This window comes from Propithecus coquereli, unplaced genomic scaffold (assembly GCF_000956105.1).
Source record: "Propithecus coquereli isolate 6110/MARCELLA unplaced genomic scaffold, Pcoq_1.0 Scaffold358, whole genome shotgun sequence".
NCBI lineage: Eukaryota > Metazoa > Chordata > Mammalia > Primates > Indriidae > Propithecus > Propithecus coquereli.
In genome coordinates, this window is record NW_012149263.1 from 2,393,945 (window position 1) to 2,413,341 (window position 19,397).

The 19,397-nt window shown below is 40.8% G+C and overlaps 1 protein-coding gene across 2 annotated transcripts in view; it reads left to right on the plus strand.

Annotated features, from left to right (window-relative positions):
- The window catches only part of LOC105816245 (zinc finger protein 585A), a 16,176-nt gene extending 4,888 nt beyond the window's left edge, over positions 1 to 11,288 (plus strand). For both annotated transcript variants that reach the window (XM_012651606.1, XM_012651607.1), the window contains 3 exons: positions 6,621 to 6,747; positions 7,009 to 7,101; positions 8,742 to 11,288. In XM_012651606.1, the coding sequence (XP_012507060.1) occupies positions 6,621 to 6,747; positions 7,009 to 7,101; positions 8,742 to 10,759 (2,238 nt within the window). In that variant the 3' untranslated portion in view covers positions 10,760 to 11,288. The remainder of the gene's footprint in view (positions 1 to 6,620; positions 6,748 to 7,008; positions 7,102 to 8,741) is intronic.
- Positions 11,289 to 19,397: the final 8,109 nt, after the last annotated feature.

The window sequence follows — 19,397 nt, forward strand, 5'->3', positions numbered from 1 at the left end:
AACAAAAGGATAAAATTTTACCAAAAATAAAAGTTAGGCTGACGCCGAGGCACTCTAGCCCAGGCAACAAAGTCAGACAATATAATAAGACTCCGTCTCAAAAAAAAAAAAGGGGGAAGAAATCAGTCACGGAGAAGAAAAATAGTTCATCAAGATGTTTGATAGAAACATAAGTTGCTTCTGTGTGGTGATGGTCAAGAAAAAGTACTAAAAATACACACTAAAGTATGTAACAAAACAGGAGAAATAGTTACTTCTACACCTAAGATTAAACAATCATGAATCAATATTATATAGAATTGTACAAAAAATATGAAAACCTAAACAAAAGGATAAAATTTTACCAAAAATAAAAGTCTAAATTGCTGAGAAAGAGTTAATGAAAAGTCCTTGAAGAAATTAAAATGTTGACTTAACACTTCCAACCCAGTCAAAAATGATAGAAAAGTTCGTGTTTTTACAGTTGATCATTATGCCATAGTTTTGCGTAAAAGATAGTATTCAAAATTATTGTCAACCTTATTTTTGGTTTTGTTGTATTTTGTTTACATTATTAACCTTGATGCCCCCCAAAACCTGGGAGTTATCAACATAGATTCAGAAATCAAATATCAATATATTAACTAACTACTTTGAGAAGTAGATGAAAACAAAAGTGAATTGTTTATCATTGGCAAATAAGTGAAGTAAACGTTATCTTTTCATTCAGCAGCCCATTCCAAAGTCAAAGAAGTCAAAATTAAGATAGTAAAGTATCTCAAAAATAATAATGCCATTAAATATATCAGAAGTTATGATATATAGTATAGCAAAACAATACTAAAAATAATGTAGAAAAGTTATTTATCTTCTGTCTCCCTTTTCTGGTAATTTGGAAGGTTCTGTCTTTTTTGTCTGATTTTTTCTTTTAGTATCACCTTCACAACATTAGCTTTTTGGACTAAATATTCTATTGTTTAAGACAATATCTATTAAGTTTAATATCTATTAAATTTGTACAGTGAATAACAAGTTCTATACTGCCACTTCAAGGATTCTTTGTTGAATCTTTTCTGGTAATTTGGAAGGTTCTGTCTTTTTTGTCTGATTTTTTCTTTTAGTATCACCTTCACAACATTAACTTTTTGGACTAAATATTCTATTGTTTAAGACAATATCTATTAAGTTTAATATCTATTAAATTTGTACAGTGAATAACAAGTTCTATACTGCCACTTCAAGGATTCTTTGTTGAATGTTTTCATTAAACTTTTAAAATTCTTTTTCTGTTTTCTTTTAAAAATCCTTATTTCCATTTCATGTTTTTCACTTGTCTTTATCAGCTCTTTCCCACTTTTTGTATTTTTGCAGGGTCTTTTCATCCCTTTCATGGAGAACTTCATTTTTAGGTTGCATTTTTCCTTTTTTACTTCTTTACTGAGTTCTACCAATTTATTTTTCAACAATTTACGTAACTATATCCTTGGCCTGTCTGTTTTTCCATTACCTCTTTCTTGGATTTAATTATTTTTAGTAGTCAGTTGTTTTAGTGAATTCCCTAAATTGATGGTGGATATATTTTCTTCTCTTTGTGTCAATTTATTTAACTATTTCTCTTAACGTCCTCTTTTTTTTTTCTTTCATCCTTTTTGCTTAGAGTATCTTTGTACATCAGGAGATGTTTCTTATTATCTTTGCATGAGGAAATTTCTTCCCCGACAAACTGTTTATAAGAAGCTCGTTTGATGAGGTGTCAAACTTCTTTCCAGGCTAACATGACATTTTTTTGATTCCCCATGAAATTCTCGATGATCTAGGGTTTGAGGGCTGGGGGTTTGGTGTACATAGGGTATGCATATGCAAGTGTATGACAAAGAGAAAAATTAAAACATGTGTATTCTTTTCAGGTATATAGGGAACATTTTCAAAGAAATGACAATGTTGTAAGTCCCATGAACAGAATCACCACACATCACAAAGAAACAAATCTCTGAACACAATTAAATGAAGAAATCAAGCAGGTAGCTTTCAAGCATCATAATTTTAGATATTAAAAATTATAAGTAGCTTTAATACTTTCTCCACATCCTTCCTGCATGCTCAGACCCTCCCCTGAATTCGATGACTTGCTCTGTACCTGTGACTTCTGAATCTTCATCCCCACCCTGGCTCTTGGTCCAGCTGCTTAGTGTATATCCTCACATATGTCCTGTCACCTAAACCTCAGTACGTACGAAATTTAAATCATTTTTCTTGTCTTTTCCCAGCTGCCTCCTCTGGTCCTTAAATCCATGTTTGGCACCAGAATCTACACAGTGACACAAAACTGATAACTAAGAATATTTATAAAACATTTTTCTCACCTTCACACTTAATATCAGTTCTACCTCTTAATGGTTAATGCCAATTTCCTTCTGTAGCCCCCCCCTTTTTTTTTTGAGACAGAGTCTGGCTTTATTGCCCTGGCTAGAGTGCCGTGGCGTCTGCCTAGCTCACAGCAACCTCCAACTCCTGGGCTCAAGCGATCCTCCTGCCTCAGCCTCCCGAGTAACTGGGAGTATAGGCACGTGCCACCATGCCTGGCTAATTTTTTTTTTCTATATATTTTAGTTGTCCAGATCATTTCTTTCTATTTTTAGTAGAGACAGGGTTTCGCTCTTGCTCAGAGCTGGTCTTGAACTCCTGACCTTGAGTGATCTACCCACGTTGGCCTCCCAGAGTGCTAGGATTGTAGGCGTGAGCCACCGCGCCCGGCCCTTCTATAGCCCTTTTAACGCTATAGCCTTACTTTAGGTAAATGAGTACAGTTGACCCTTGAGCCCCGCACAGTTTAAAATCCCCATATAACTTTTGACTCCCCAAAAGTTTAACTACCAATAGTCTACTATTGACCAAAAGCCTTACCTATAACATAGTTGATTAATACATTTTTGTATGTTGTATGTATTATGTACTGTGTTCATAGAATAAAGTGAGCTAGAGAAAAAAATGTTGTTACGAAAATCACAAGGAAGAGAAATTATATTTACTATTCATTAAGTGCAAGTGGATAATCATAAAGGTTTTCATCCTGTTGTCATCACAGTGAATAGGCTGAGGACAAGGAAGAGGAGGGTTTGGTCTTGATGTCTCACAGGTGACAGAGTATGTGGAAGGGGAGGGAGGAGAGGTAGGCATATTCAGTGTAACTTTTATTAAAAGAAATTTACATATGAGTGGATCCACAGAGTTCAAACCCGTATTGTTCAAGGGCCAACTATAATTCATATTCTCTCATGAATTATGCAGTGAATCTTGTAACTGATCTTCCAGTCTTGCCCATGCCAAAATGTTCTGTATGTTTTGAGACTAACTTTCTTTTAACATATTTTTTAAACTTTTTAATTTTGAAATTATTATAGATTCCCAGGGAGTTACAAAATATAATACAGAGAATTCTTTTATAAATTCTAGTTTATTGTGGTACATAATTTTTTTTATTCTATACTAGATTCAATTTGCTGATATTTTGTTGAGGATGTTTGCATCTAAGTTCATGAAAGATATTGTTCTATATTTTTTGTTGTACTGTCTTTGTTTGGTTTTGATATCTGAGTAATACTGGCCTACAAAATTAGTTAGGAAGTGTTCTTCCTCTTTTATTTTCTGGAAGAGATTTTGTAAAATGAATGAGACTTAAAATAAGCTATGTACACATAAAACTTGTGTATCCTGAACTATAAAAGTAGTTTCCATAGACACATAATGGTTTTCATCAACTACACATTTCCACAGTGAACAAGTACTTACACATATGTTAATAAAACACTACCCTAAATGCTTATCTTGCCATCACTGCCATTCAATTTTTAAGCAATGCCATTCTTGTGACTGAAAGCATTTATTTTTAGAAGCTTTAATCTGATCTGGGAAAATGAGTTATCCCAAAACTTAACAAATAGTATGTTATAGGCCCCAAAAGGTTTTAAATCAGAAAAGGATTCCAACACAGAAGCATTCACATGAAACTTTCAGTTTCTCCAAAAAAAAAAAAAAAAGATCATTCTTGTTATCTCAAGAAAAGAATATTAAAATAAATTATCTTTTAAAACAGATAAATATTCTTGCAAAAAAGCTGTATTTTCCTCTTTCATCTCCTTAAAAGAAACACAAAAAAGTTCACTCTAACAACCTCCAGTCGACATTGCCTTGTGAGTCATTTCAATGATGAACTCTATGAAAAGGTCCTCAAGAATATTTACTGACTCAGTTATAAGGATTTTGGTTGTCTCCAAAGTCATACATCTCAATTCTTTAGAAAAAAGTCTCTTTCTTTTGTACCTCCTCCAATTTCTTCATTTCCTTCCTCAAAGATGGTGTCTTCCTCCTCATCTGCCATCCCACCAGCCAGCAAGCCCCAGTGGCTCGCTTCCAGCGGATTTTATTACTTCCGCTGCCTCACTTCCAGTCTGCAATTCTTATTTCATTAAAAACAACCCTCAAACCCAGCTGCTGGATTATTTTTAAGTAAATCCCAAACACCATGATTTATCTAAAAGTACTTTGGTATGTATCTCTAAGACAAGAATTTTTTTTACTTTTTATTTAGCGTAACCAGTAAGCCATTATCACACCTAACACAAAATAACAGTAATTTCTTGACATCATCTAATACCTACCATTTGAATTTCTCTAAATGTGTTATAAATGTCTTTTTAATGTCAGTTCATTTTAGTTAAGCACCAAACAGGCCCAGAAGTTACATTTGGTTAGAACAGTTCATAAGTCTCTTTTAATAAAGAAAAGATTCCCCTCCATATTCTTTCTTTTGTAATTTATTTTTTTAAGAAATGGTTCATTTGCTGCCTTCTGGATTTAGCTGATGTTTTGGTCTTGATATTGTTCAGTGTGTTCCTTTCTCCTTCCCGTTGACTTTGAATGGCTTGTTAGATCTGGAGGCTTGATGAGATTCGGGTTTAAATTTTTTTTTTGGCAAGAATATTTTCATAGGTGGTATAATGATATTCATTACTATGCCATATCAGGAGGCACATAATATCTGGTTATTTCTCTTTCTGTCATGTTAAAATTGATGGGTAGATGCAGATATTATTAGCTGATCCATCCATTATAAATTTTTCTTCAGCCTTTCACCTGAACCATTTCAGCAATCATTAATGATTATTGATTTTGATTAATGATTTTTTATTTTGATCAATGATTATTGATTAATGATTATTATTTCAGTAGTAGTTGTAAATGGTGATATTTTAATTTTATCTTAACTTCTTTATTAGCTAGAATCATTCTATTAAGAACTTTTCCTCATCAGTTGCTTGTTTGGTTATCCTGCAATACGCATCTTATAGCAAAATATATTTTAGTTATAAATCTGATCACCTTAATTACTAAAAGTAAAAAAATCCGTGCTTGTCTGTGATCAAACTGTTTTTCCTGTAACTATTGTTCTGACACATCATGTGGACTTCTATCCATTTATGTAGAGCTATTTGCTGTTCCCCAAACTCGTTGTGTATTTTCCTATTTTTCCACCATTTTTCATGTCTTCTGGGGAATGTGCTCCTCACTCCATATTCTGTATTATTCTTCTTATCTTCCAACTTAAATTATTGACCTCTATGGAAGGTAAACTTCCTCATGTAGAATGCACATTCTCTTCTTTTGGGCCCTCAGTGTGTCCCACATGGAGATATACTTTTCAAGACCTTGATGAACTTATGTCTTCTGTAACTTTAGTCTTCTTTATTTTCCAAGTTTTTAAAGTGGCTAGAATATTTGGAACGTAAATAATTCATTTCTGAGTTCCCAGAACGAGCATAATGGCTAGTCCTAAATTTCTCAGAAAGTGTATCACAGGTGATTCATCCAGTTGCTAGAAGACTAAAAGACAGCCTATTTTAATTGCCAGTTTTGAAAAATGAATAATTCATCCTGGGCAATATATTGAGACTACATATCTACAAAAAATAATGAGAAAAATTAGGCAGGCATGGTGGCACGTGCCTGTAATCCCAGCTGCTCTGAAGCCTGAGGTGGGAAAATCCCTTGAGCCCAGGTATTGGAGGCTGCAGTGAGCTGTGATCACCACTGTATTCCCACCTGGGTGACAAAGTGAGACGCCATCTCTTAAAAGAAAAAAAGTAAAATAAATGATTGATCATGGTACAGAACAAATAGCATAAATTCTTTACTGGACTTCTGTAAGTCCACAAAATGCGTAAAACTAGATAGCATTTAATTATATGTAAATTTTACTGAAAAAAGTTAAATATTATTCTCTAGTTAATGATTTGCATTCTGAAATATTTAGCAGGAAGTGTAGTGGCATCTACAGTATACTTTGAAATGCAAAAAAGGTAAGATGGATGGATAAAAGGATAGATAGATGTGTGATAAAACAAGTAGAGTAGTTTTAATGACAGATGCTAGGTTGTGGGTATACAGGATTTTTACTGTACAAGTCTTTCAAATTTTCTCTGTTTGAAAATTTTCATAATAAATCATAGGGAAATAAGGGGTGAGTTTTTAAAAAGAGGAGCTAAATAAACACAACAACAAATCCCATGTTCCATACTCCTAAATATAGTCTGTCTGTCCCCCAAAGATAACTATTCATATTGAACAGGATTGTACCCTTACAGGGATCAGTGTCGTTAAGGGATGTGAGTATAGATTTCAGCAGAGAGGAATGGCAGCACTTGGACCCTTCTCAGAGAAACCTCTACCGGGATGTGATGCTGGAGACCTACAGCCACCTGCTCTCAGTAGGTAAGCACTGTCACTTTGGAATCTGAACAGATCCCCCACTGAGATTTCCATTCTCAACCGATGTATGCTGTGTATATAAGATGAAGTGTTGTCCTGGATTTGTCCAGGATTCTTTAACTCTTTTGGGCACTCAGAATTTCCTCTTAGAGGTGTGTGGTTACATTTCTGAAGAACAATCTCTCATTGAGCAATGAGACTTTATTGGCTGGCCTCTGAAACATAATTAGCTGGACCCCAGCCTTTATCATTTCCCATGTACAGGGTATCAGGTTCCTAAAGAAGAGGTTGTCATGTTGGAGCAAGGAAAGGAGCCGTGGGCACTGCAGGGTGAGAATCCACATCAGAGCTGTCCAGGTGAGTGAGTTTTGACCTAGGCAGGTGGGAGACAAGGGAGTAAGTCTCACTTGTCTTGAGAAAGACTGTATCCTTTGGAATGCTATTAACCTGACTCTTCTGGAAGGTTCTAAATTTTTTATATTGTTTGAGGAACTGTGACATTGTTGGCCTCTCAGATGTCTAAATGCCTTCTACCTGGATGACCTTTGTCATTTCTGTCTTCTTCCTTGGCTTTTTGGATTCTGAGTCATGTGCCAATCTGCCTCATTAAAGATTTTTCTTGATATGTTTCTTTTCTCTAACATTCTTTCTTTCCTACCTTCCTTATAGTCTTGGGGTCTTTCTTTATACATTCAGGCAATACATGATCTACTTTCTTTCATAATTACTACATGTCTCGCATTCCCCCTCCTGCTAGTACCCTTTTATTTATTTATTTCTCACTATGAGATGCATCATAACTTCATCTCCAGTAGGCTGTCTTCCTATTATATTTTCTCCACAGTCACTGCCCTGAGATTTCTCACTTCTTCCCAATTGTCCATGCCTTTCATCCAGCTGACACTGGCACTGGTTACTGGCACTTAGTCTTTGGGAGTACCTTTCTGCTATGTTTCACATTTAACCACCTGTCCTGCCATTTCCTTCTAATGTTGCTTCAGTAATTCCACACTGACCAGGATCTCTCTACTTGCTTGGTTTTTTGTTTGTTTGTTATTGCTTTATTTTTATACTTCACCTGATGAGGTTTGAGTTTAATCATAGTCCTCAGTTTAGGACACACTATCATCATGAGTTTATGTGAGGATTCTGTATTATTATTATTTTTTATTTATTCTTTTTTCTGTCCTTTCTCCATACCCATCCACCTTCTAATGATAAGCCACTGTTTTGTATGAGGAAATATTTTTGAATTCATTCAGGCTATAAAATTTAAAGTGAATTATAGGTATAGATCATTAGTTTATATGAATGTTAGTATGCTGTTTCTTGCTTTTTACCTTTTTCCACATCTATGCATGTTTATTTATTCATCTAGTTTATTTCCTATAACTGTTGAATTGTTTCCCAAAATGTTTCCTATGAGTACACTGTGACCACTCTCCTCATCAAGTTACTCAACCTCACCCTTTCCTCTGTATTCAACTGGAATGAGCCATTGGTACCCTCTCCTCTTGCCTCTGCTAGCTGTTCCTTGAGCTAAAATCACCTGTTTCTTCTTTGAGAAAGGGAATTTTAGTCTCTAACCTTAGGGCAAGGAATCCCTGAAAAGGCTTCTTTGCACATTCCAAGGGAAGATGATGATAGAAGTAAGTGATGGTAGGCTGTATTTCATTTTAGAAGAATTGTGGCAGATTGATGATGAGCTGGAGATTTGTCAGCAAAGAGAAAGTAAATCTTTAAGTGATGTTCCTTTCTTCAAGAAAATATTAACTGTGAAGAGGCATTATGAATATAAAGATATTAGAAAAATAATTCATGTGAGTGCGAACATCGCTTCTTTTTCCAAAAGACTCCCACAATTCAGTTGTAAATGGTTTAAAGCATAATTTATATTTACAAAGTCATAATTGAAATAATGCATCAAAGAATGTTAAAAAGATTACTAAATATGTTAACATATCTTCCTATACTGACCATGAGTGTACTGTCAACAGGACAGAAATTGTGGGACCACAATCAATGTGGAAAAATCATCAGTTATAAACAAACATTCTCTCAACATCAGAAAATTTATCCTGGGGAGAAATCTTATAAATGTGCTGAATTTGGAAAGATCTTCACTCAGAGGCCACAGCTAAAGGTACATCTGAAAGTTCATACGGGAGAAAAACTCTATGTATGTATTGAATGTGGGAAGGCTTTTGTAGAAAAGCTTGAATTCATTACGCATCAAAGAACTCATTCTAGAGAGAAGCCCTATAAATGCAATGAGTGTGGAAAATCCTTTTTCCAAGTATCTTCTCTCTTCAGGCATCAGAGGATTCATACCGGAGAAAAACTCTATCAATGCAGTGAATGTGGGAAAGGCTTCTCTTATAACTCAGATCTCAGTATACATGAGAAAATTCATACTGGAGAGAGACATCATGAATGCAGTTATTGTGGAAAAGCATTCACACAAAAGTCCACACTCAAGATGCATCAGAAAATTCATACAGGTGAGAGATCCTACATATGTATTGAATGTGGACAGGCCTTCATACAGAAGACACACTTAATTGCACACCGAAGAATTCATACTGGAGAAAAACCATATGAATGCAATAACTGTGGAAAATCTTTCATTTCCAAGTCACAACTTCAGGTACATCAACGAATTCACACAAGAGTAAAGCCCTATATATGTACTCAGTATGACAAGTTATTTAATAATAGTTCCAACCTCATGACACATAAGAAAGTTCAAATTAGAGAGAAGTCTTCCATATGTACTGAATGTGGGAAGGCATTTACCTATAGGTCAGAGTTGATTATACATCAGAGAATTCACACTGGAGAGAAGCCTTATGAATGCAGTGACTGTGGAAAAGCTTTCACTCAGAAGTCAGCACTCACAGTACACCAAAGAATTCATACAGGAGAAAAATCATATGTGTGCATGAAATGTGGATTGGCCTTCATCCAAAAGGCACACTTGATTGCACATCAAATAATTCATACTGGAGAGAAACCTTATAAATGTGGTCAGTGTGGGAAATTCTTTACTTCCAAGTCACAACTCCATGTGCATAAACGAATTCACACAGGAGAAAAACCCTATACATGCAGTAAATGTGGGAAGGCATTCACCAACAGGTCAAATCTCATTACACATCAGAAAACTCACACGGGAGAGAAAGCCTATATATGCTCTAAATGTGGAAAGGCCTTCACTCAGAGGTCAGACTTGATTACACATCAGAGAATCCATACTGGAGAGAAACCTTATGAATGTAGTACCTGTGGAAAAGCCTTCACACAGAAATCACATCTCAATATACACCAGAAAATTCATACTGGAGAGAGACAATATGAATGCCATGAATGTGGGAAAGCTTTCAACCAGAAATCAATACTCATCGTGCATCAGAAGATTCACACAGGAGAGAAACCTTATGTATGCACTGAGTGTGGAAGAGCCTTCATCCGGAAGTCAAACTTTGTAACTCACCAGAGAATTCACACTGGAGAGAAACCTTACGAATGCAGTCATTGTGGAAAATCCTTCACCTCCAAGTCTCAGCTGCTGGTGCATCAGCCAATTCACACGGGAGAGAAACCCTATGTGTGTGCCGAGTGTGGGAAAGCCTTTAGTGGCAGGTCAAATCTCAGCAAACACCAGAAAACTCATACAGGAGAAAAGCCCTACATGTGCTCTGAATGTGGGAAGACTTTCAGACAGAAGTCAGAGTTGATTACGCATCATAGAATTCATACTGGGGAGAAACCTTACGAATGCAGGGACTGTGGGAAATCTTTCACTAAGAAATCACAGCTCCAAGTGCATCAGCGAATTCACACAGGAGAGAAGCCCTATGTGTGTGCTGAGTGTGGGAAGGCCTTTACTGACAGGTCAAATTTGAATAAACACCAGACAACACACACTGGAGATAAACCCTACAAGTGTGCAGTCTGTGGGAAAGGTTTTGTTCAGAAATCAGTGCTCAACATGCATCAGAGTATTCACACTTGAGAGAAACAGAGTGAGAAAACCTCACTGAGGACAGGTTTGATTGTACATTATTGAATCCATGCAGCAGAGTATTATTTTAAGTAGAAATGCCCACATCGAAATGTCACACACTTCTGTTCAGAAGATGATATCTGAGAATGCACTGAATGAGAAGAGGGAATCTTCCTAAATTATCATCAGCCTCGTTAAACTTTGGATATTCATACTAGGAAGGAACTGAGTCAATTAGGTGCATTAGAAAAAGCCTTCTCATGAAAATTATGATAGAACACTGTTACCAAATTCTTCATAAGAAAGATTATATTATGTTGATGATAATCCTGTTTCCTGTGGAATCATTATGGTACCAACAAATTGAATGGCAAAACAGCACAATATATACGGTAGTGATAAATCCTAGGTTTTGTGAGTTGTTTGTTACAGAACAAATTGTCTAACAGAGTCGTGGGTGATTTTTCATCCTTTTGCATCTAACTCAGTTGTGTGTATCTAATCCCCCATTGACTATTTTTATCAAAAAAGAGATACTGCAATAAAAAACCAGAGTGTATTTTGACTCCCCGTTGTCATCTAGCACAATGGCTAGCAGCCTCCCTCATTAGCCACCTTACAAGCCATCAGTACACTGTCTTTTGACCTGCAGCACAGTGACTTGTGAACTCCCACCACTCCCATGAAAGGTTTTGAGGTGAGAATTATCAGGTTACCTGTGTCAAGTGAAGTCTCCCTTCTGCTATCACAGTTCTTCCAACTCCTTTGCCTTCCTTAATGATGTGGCTTTCATAATAACAAATCAATAATTCATATTAGATAAAACCAACACCAGCATATGTTCCTTGTTTGCTCTGTGCCCATCTTTGTGCCATGTACTGCCCCATTTATCTCAAACAGATCCATTGAGTTCTTGCCTCAGGGCCTTTGCATTTGCAGTTACCGCTCCAAAGAGCAGTTCTTCATTATATCTGTGTGGCTTGCTCCCTCATGTTTTTCCTCCCATGACACCTCCTAACAGGCCTTCCCTGCTTGTTTGGTTTAAAATTCCAGGCCCTCCCCTTCCTCCTTTATACTTCTCCATACCACCATGATGTGTTGTAAATTTAATATTTTGCTTATTTGTCAGTTGCTTCTATAGTAGAACATTTTCCCCTGTTTTATTCACCACTATGAGCTTAGGCCCATGCCTGCCTTTCCATAAACGCAAATTGGGGAGCACTGACCCCGCTTCTTGCATCAGTTCCCTCTGATTGTTTCTACGTGGCAGCATAAGAGGCTCTAATAGGGAGAACCAAGTTGCCTAAAACACAGCAAACTTTTTCACTTCTAGTCTTTACCTGGGCTGTGATCCTTCCTGGCCCTAAAGCTCAGAAGTCACTGTAAACCTTTTGTCCTGATGACAACACATTTAAAGAAGGGAAAACTGAATTACAGGAAATCCCATGTGTATGCTTGCTTCCAGGATTCCCTGCCATGATTCCAAAATGTCAAAGCTCCAAAGTGATTGCAAAAGCCCTGCTCATCTGTAGTCCCAGCTACTTAGGAGGCTGAGGCAAGAGGATTGCTTGAGCCCAGGAGTTTGAGGCTGTAGTCTGCTAGGGTTGCATCACTGCACTCTAGCCTGGGTGACAGAGTGAGACCCTGTCTCAGTAAAAATAAATAAATACATAAAAACATGTTTACTGAAGTATCATTCACATATGGTAACATTCAGCCATTTTAGTGTACAGTTCTGAGAGTTTTGACAAATGCATATAATCATGCAATAAATGATCAAGAGAGAGAACAGTTTATTCACTCCCCAAAATTCTCTTCTATCCCTTTTTAGTCAATCCCTCTCCCTGCTCCCAGCCCTTGGCAATCACTGGTTTGTTTTCGATCTCTGTGGTTTTGCTTTTTCTGCATTGTTGTATAAATGGAGTCATTGTGTGTGTGTGTGTGTGTGTGTGTGTGTGTGTGTGTGTGTGTGCGCGCACGCGTGTGTATCTCCTTTGGATCTGACTTCTTTCATTTAATGTGATGTATTTGAGACTCATCCATAATATTGTATGAGATAAAAATGGAAAATAAGGTAATGAAAACATGCTCAACACCAGTAATTATCAGGAAAATTCAAATTAAAACCACAACAGGATACCCCTCCTTTTAGAATGGCTAAAAATAAAAACACAGTAACCAAGACTTGGCAAGTGTGCAGAGCAATGGAAACTTTCATGCATTGCTACAAGCAACCTGGAAGGGCAAAAGTTTGGTAGCTTCTCATACAGTTAATCATACACTTGTATGAGTCAGCAATCCCACTCATAGGTATTTACTGTAGAAAATTGAAAAATTATGTTTACATAAAAATCTGTACATAAATGTTCACAGCAATTGCATAATTGCCAAAAATTTGGAAACAACCTAAATGTACATAAATGGGTGAATGATTAAACAAAATCCAATCTATACAATGGAATATGACTCAGACAAAAAGAAATGATTTATTGACACTCGCTACAACATGGATGAATCTCAAAAGTATTATTATATTTCACAAAAGCTTATTTATTAGATAATAGATTATAAATATCTGAATAATTAGATTTATATATTATAATTTTACATGTACATATCACTATATACCATAGTAATATTGTGTTTATAGCATGTTATATAGTACATTGTAACATTTATTGTGTATTCCTTGCTATAATAAAATAGGTTCCATTTTGTATAATATATATCTATTTTATGATTATTATTGGATATTATGATTTTTATATTTCATATATCAAACTTTCATGTAACATTTTATTTCTATTTTCACATATTTGCTTTTAATGTTTATAGTGTAAAGTTACAACTATAATAAAAGAGATCATAGCATCTGGAAAGCTGCAGTTGAAGGTGGTCAACATTTTTAATTATTTATCCACAATCCCAGTTAACATCAAGAAAGCTTGTTCTGGCTTTGGGCCTTTGCACTGACTGTGTTTCTGAAAGAATTCTGCTTCCTAAGTGCCCATGCATCTTGCTGTCCTCTTCCCTCTTTGGAGAGCCTCCACCTCTACCCTCAGCCCACCATGGTATGTGAAATGACACATCTGTTGGGGTCAGTTCCTGCTGCCTTATTTTATGCTGTATTTCAGTGGCAAGTACCACTATTTGATCTGATATGAAATATTTCTTTTTGTTGGTTTTCATATCCCTCCACACTGGACCATCAGCTTCATGAGGCCTGGACTTTGTCTTGTTTCTGCTATGTCCCAGATACCCAGCATGGCACCAGCACAAAGTAAACACTCAGTCACTCAGTACAAGCTTGTTAAATGGATGAATGAATGATAGCAACAGCATTGAGGTAGACCAGGTGAGCTAAACATGTGGGAAGAGGGATGGGGTTGCTTACAGGGCCTTTAATTCAAGGTTTGATGTCTCTCTTTACATTCCAGCACACCTCAGCCCTAACTCCATGTCAGGATGGTGCCCAACCACCCTGCCCCTCCCCATTTGAGTATCCTACCTACATCCTCTCCCAGTGTCCATGTTGTTTGGGTTCCCCTGGAGGTGACTGTATTGTTTTTATCACAGCTAAGCAAACTGGTGTTGGCCCTTTCTACTCATAACAGAATGCTCTAGATGGCTTTTAAATATATAGATTTCTGGGTCCACCAGCTTTGGATTCAGCAGATATGTGGTGGGGTCCAAGAATCTGCAGTTATCACAGGTTCACAGTTGATGCTGGTGCTGTTGGGACTCCGACCGTACAGTGAGCAGCACAGGCCTAGAGAGATTAGTGGTTCACTCAAAATCATGGAGCTTAGTGAAAGTTGAAGATGGGAATTGAAGTCAGAAAGTGTGAGTCCATCACCTGAGGGATATTTTAGTGACAGGATGAGTGGCAGAAGTTCAACAAATATCCTTCTGCCAGAGGCCTGGCAATACTGACCTTAGGAATCTTTCCTGATCCCCCAGACAGGTCAGTGAAGTTAAAGAAAGAGCACGTCTGTGGCAACTAAAGTTAGGAGTAGGGAGGAGGGCACTGGAAGGAAATGTAGTTGTATATAGAATACATTTTGGATGATGAAGAAATAAATAAATGTGATTTTTAAACCATGGCTATACTTATAAGAAAACATAGATGTTAATCTTTCTGACCTTGGATTAAACAAAAGTTTTTTAGATATCACACCTAGAACAAAATCAAACAAAGAAAAAATTAGGTAAATAGGACTTCTTCAAAAATAAAAACGTGTTTGTGTCAAAAAGACACTATTATAAATAAAGACAACCCACAGAATGAAAAAATATTTGCACATTATCTCCCTGATAGGAGACTAGTATCCAAAATATATGAATAAGACAACTCAATAATAAAAACATAACCTAATTTATAAATTGGCATAGAATTTGAAAGCTATTTCTCCAAAGAAGGTATACAAATGGCCAATAAGCCCATGAGGAGATGCTCAGAAATGCAAATCAAAACCGCAATGAAATACCACTTTACACCCACTAGGATGGCCATTAAACATGGAAAATAAGAGGAGGTGACATCAGCAAGATGGTGAAATAAGAGCTGTCAGCCTTTGCTCCCCACAGAAAAACAACAATTAGACAACTATCCGTAGAGGAATAATAACCGTAGGAGGGCTCAAGAGTTTAACTAAGAAGCTGAAGCAACACAGTAGAGCAAATATGAAGAATAGCCATGCAGAAAGTATTTCTGTTGAGACTGGCATGCCTGAGGTGTCTAGTGAGGGCTAGGAACAACAAAGAAGGAAGAAATATATTAATATCAGCTCCATGGCGGATGCCACTGTGGTCCTCAGTGGCCTGCTCTTCAAAACACTACAGCAGGCTGGGCGCGGTGGCTCACGCCTGTAATCCTAGCACTCTAGGAGGCTGAGGCGGGCGGATTGTTTGAGCTCAGGAGTTCGAGACCAGCCTGAGCAAGAGCAAGACCCCGTCTCTACTAAAAAATAGAAAGAAATGATCTGGACAACTAAAAATATATAGAAAAAATTAGCCAGGCATGGTGGTGCATGCCTGTAGTCCCAGCTACTCGGGAGGCTACTCGGGATCGCTTGAGCCCAGGAGTTTGAGGTTGCTTTGAGCTAGGCTAATGCCACGGCACTCACTTGAGCCAGGGCAACAGAGTGAGACTCTGTCTCAAAAAAAAAAAAAAAACACTACAGCAGCCTTTCCTGCCAAGGATTTCAACAGACTTTGTGGCAGCCACAGACTCCCCATAGTTTTCACAGTGGACATCCCCTCAGTGTTCCTCAGCTGAGACCCCAGTGGCCGGCTCTGTAGAGGACACCAGCATCTATGGGCATGGTGTTAAGCAACAGCCATTGCCACTATAAGCTCCCCTGGAGAAGGAGACGCTTTGTGCCCCATCCCAGGAAGGAGCTACTGTAATGCTGTGAAGGGGCTCAGTCTACTGATCCCAAACTCTATGCACACGCCAGGTCCTAGCGCTACACTTACTCTGCACATTCCACCTCTGTAGCTGCCCTACAAGAACCCACACCTCAGAGGCTGCAGCCGTCACTTCTGCTGGCTAGCCTATAAGCCACACTCTGGAGAAACACTTCTGTAGTCCCCAACTCCTGGGATGTGGCCTGGAACTGGTCCTTGGCCCGTTAGGAAAACAGGGCTACACATCACCGCCTGAGCTTTGCCTCCCCACCCCAACTTGCACACCCACCACCAAAACACCCCACCCCTGTGGAAAAACTATCTTCCATGAAAACAGTCCCTGGTACCCAAAGGTTCAGGAAAGCTGTTCTGTGTTCCCGAACTCCGGACACTGGCTGTTCAGTTGCTCCACAGGAGCCCACGCCTAGGATGCTAGAGCCGCCACTGCAGAAAAAGTACTCGAGCAACGATCTCAGAGCTTTTGCACCTCTATGCATGTCCATGAGCTGGATCCTAGTTTCCTGCTGCTCTAGGAGTAACAGTGCCTCACAAAACACTAAGAAGACTATAGTGGGGACACCAGCACCCCAGGAACAAGGGACATTGTCACTCTAGAACAGAGAAATATGCTTTCTAAGCACTCACACCTGCATTGGACACCAGAAACGAGGGCCACAAAAAAATGGAATATGCAAGCCACAGCGAGTGCCAGGATAAAAACTCATTAGCAACAACTTCCGCTGTGGAAAAAAAGGAAATGCAGTAGGGCTGCACAGATTCCATTGTCATCAAGCCTGGCTTCCGGGGTTCCCCGCCGACCTTGCAAGTGCGCATGCACCTGCCACGCTTCTGAGGCCTCGCGTCACAGAGACCGCCGCCGTTGCCTAGTGACCGTCTCCCTGCGACTAAAGGGATCAGTAGATCTCTGTAGCCATCACCTCGCTGCTGGGCTCTGGCCTGCCCTTTCGAGGGGTTCGATGCCATGGGCCCAGGAACGGAAGAGGCCCAGAGGGCCCAAGAAACCTCGTCGGGAGCCGCCCGGACTCAGCGCCTGATCCATCGGCTCCTCACGCCTGCCTGGCCGCTGTGCATGTGAGTCCCCCAACGCTGTGGCCCCTGTGCCTGCAGGGCTGGCCTGCCAGTGTGCCCTGGGCTGGTCTGTTCCCAGCGCGGCTTCCTGCCAGGAGGCAGAACGCCGCAGCCTCAGGAGCCACATGTGTGTCCCCGTGGATCTGTGTGTGTGGTTTGGTGGGAGTGTCTGTGTGTGTGTGTCGTCTGCCTGTGGTGTGTGGAGGCAGCAGTGTGTCTCATCAGCATCAGGGAGGTGGGGGTGGGTCCTTTCCAGTTAGCTGTTAGTTTTCCCACTGGTGAGCCCCTTCCCCCGTTTCCGCCTGCGCCGTGTGGCCTCGGGAAATGTTTTCCCTGTGGTTCCTGCCTGGGGTTGTGAAGGCCGGGGTGAGTCGGGGGCCGACGCGGACCCGCAGGCATAGGAATATCCTCCCCACCGCGAGGGGCCCATTTTCCCAACCTAAGAGGACCACATGACAGTTGAGGACAGAAACCTGAAGGGACCCGTCCTCGGTGTGCAGGACAGGTGCAGACGGGCGTCAAGGAAGGCGAGGCTGTCTCCATTCTGCTTTTGCTCTGGTGGCCACATCTGCTCTCCCTAGAACCCAAGGACCGAGAAGCAGAGCCTAGGGGAGGGGCAGTAGGTTTCAGTCAAACTCTGGCCTTTGGGGCTGCCTCAGCCGTGTTGCTCTCCTTCCCTCACCCTCGGTCACGTGGCGGTGGGGAGTGATTTCTCCTGCGTGGGCGCCCGGCTCTTCTGGGTCCTCCGTCTCTTGTCCTGAACCTCTGTCTAGGACCCAGGCTTCCCTCCCTCGGGGTCCACCTTATCAACAGTGTACCTCTCCCAGTTCACCCGGGACAACATTCCTGGGGACCCCTTTCATGTGCGGGTTCCCTGCCCCACACTTTGCCTCTTACTGATGAGCCTTGCCGGTTTCTCAGGCAGATCCGTCTTTCCGTGCCTTGTGCACGCAGGGGAACCCTGGGTCACGGTGCCCGCCCTCCCTTTGGCTGCGTGATTCACACTGGATGAGATGTAGCCCCAGGTGATGGGCCTTTGCCTTGGAAGAAATGTGGCCTTTCCTTTCGTCTCCACTCTGCTCTTCCTCGATGGGGGTGGGGGCAAGCTCTTCCTTACTGTGTTCCTGGGGGCAAGGGCGTGGGGCCCGGCTAGCAGTGCAGACCCCTTTGGCTGCTTCTGCTTTCTCCAGGAAGAAGGGACTAGGGTTTGTGTGGGTGCAGGCGGGGGATTCGTGGTGGTCCGAGATGTTGAAGGTGGGGCTGTTTTCACTCTTCAGAGAGCTCTTTTGCTTTCTGGCAAGATTCCCTGCTCTTGCCTGGGACTCCAGCGCAGGGCTTGTGTGGTCCCACGTATGTCTGGATTCTCCTTGACTTTGTCAGGGCCTTCAGTGCTCCTTGGGAGCAGACCCGTGGTCACTGTCAGTCTGGGAATAACCCAGACCTGCGTCTGAAACAGCCGCTTCGCTCCACCTGCCCTTCTGGGATCCCATTTCCCCCAGTGCCCTAGCTGCGGTCATCTTTGCAGTCCCTCGGACATCCTCGGTCGGTTTTTCCCCCTTTGCTGAGCAGTGGTGGGGACAAGCAAGAGCCCCTGGCATCTGAGAACAGGGCAATACCTGGAAGGCCCTGGTCTCAGAGAGGTAGGCAGTGGACCCCTGTCCTTGGGGACTCTGGTGAGCTGAGGTGCCCAACAAGCCCAGGCCTCCTCGCCACATTTCACCCTGTCCCCCCGCCCCCACCACGTGCGCCCACACCTGTCCTCACTATCCAACCGGAAATCTGCTCTTAAAGGGGAGGGCCAGCGTTCTGCCCTCAGCCTGAAGCTGGGTCTCCACGGGGAAGCTACCTAGAGCCGGGCTCCAAGGGGTCTAGAGCACAGTACGGTTAGGGTCTGACCCTCTGTCCCCGCCGCAGCCTTCTTCCCCCTCCCAGACACCCCACCCGCAGCTCAGGCTGCATCCCAACTGACTTCCCCGCGGGCGCGAGGCGGCATGGCTGCCAAAGCCTGGCTTCAGCGGTTCCCCGCCCACCTTGCGACCGCGCATGCGCTTGCCACGCGTCTGGGGCCTCGCGTCATAGAGACAGCCGCCGTTGCCTAGTGACGGTGCTCCTGAGGCTCTAGGGAGCGGGAGACCTCTGTGGCCATGCC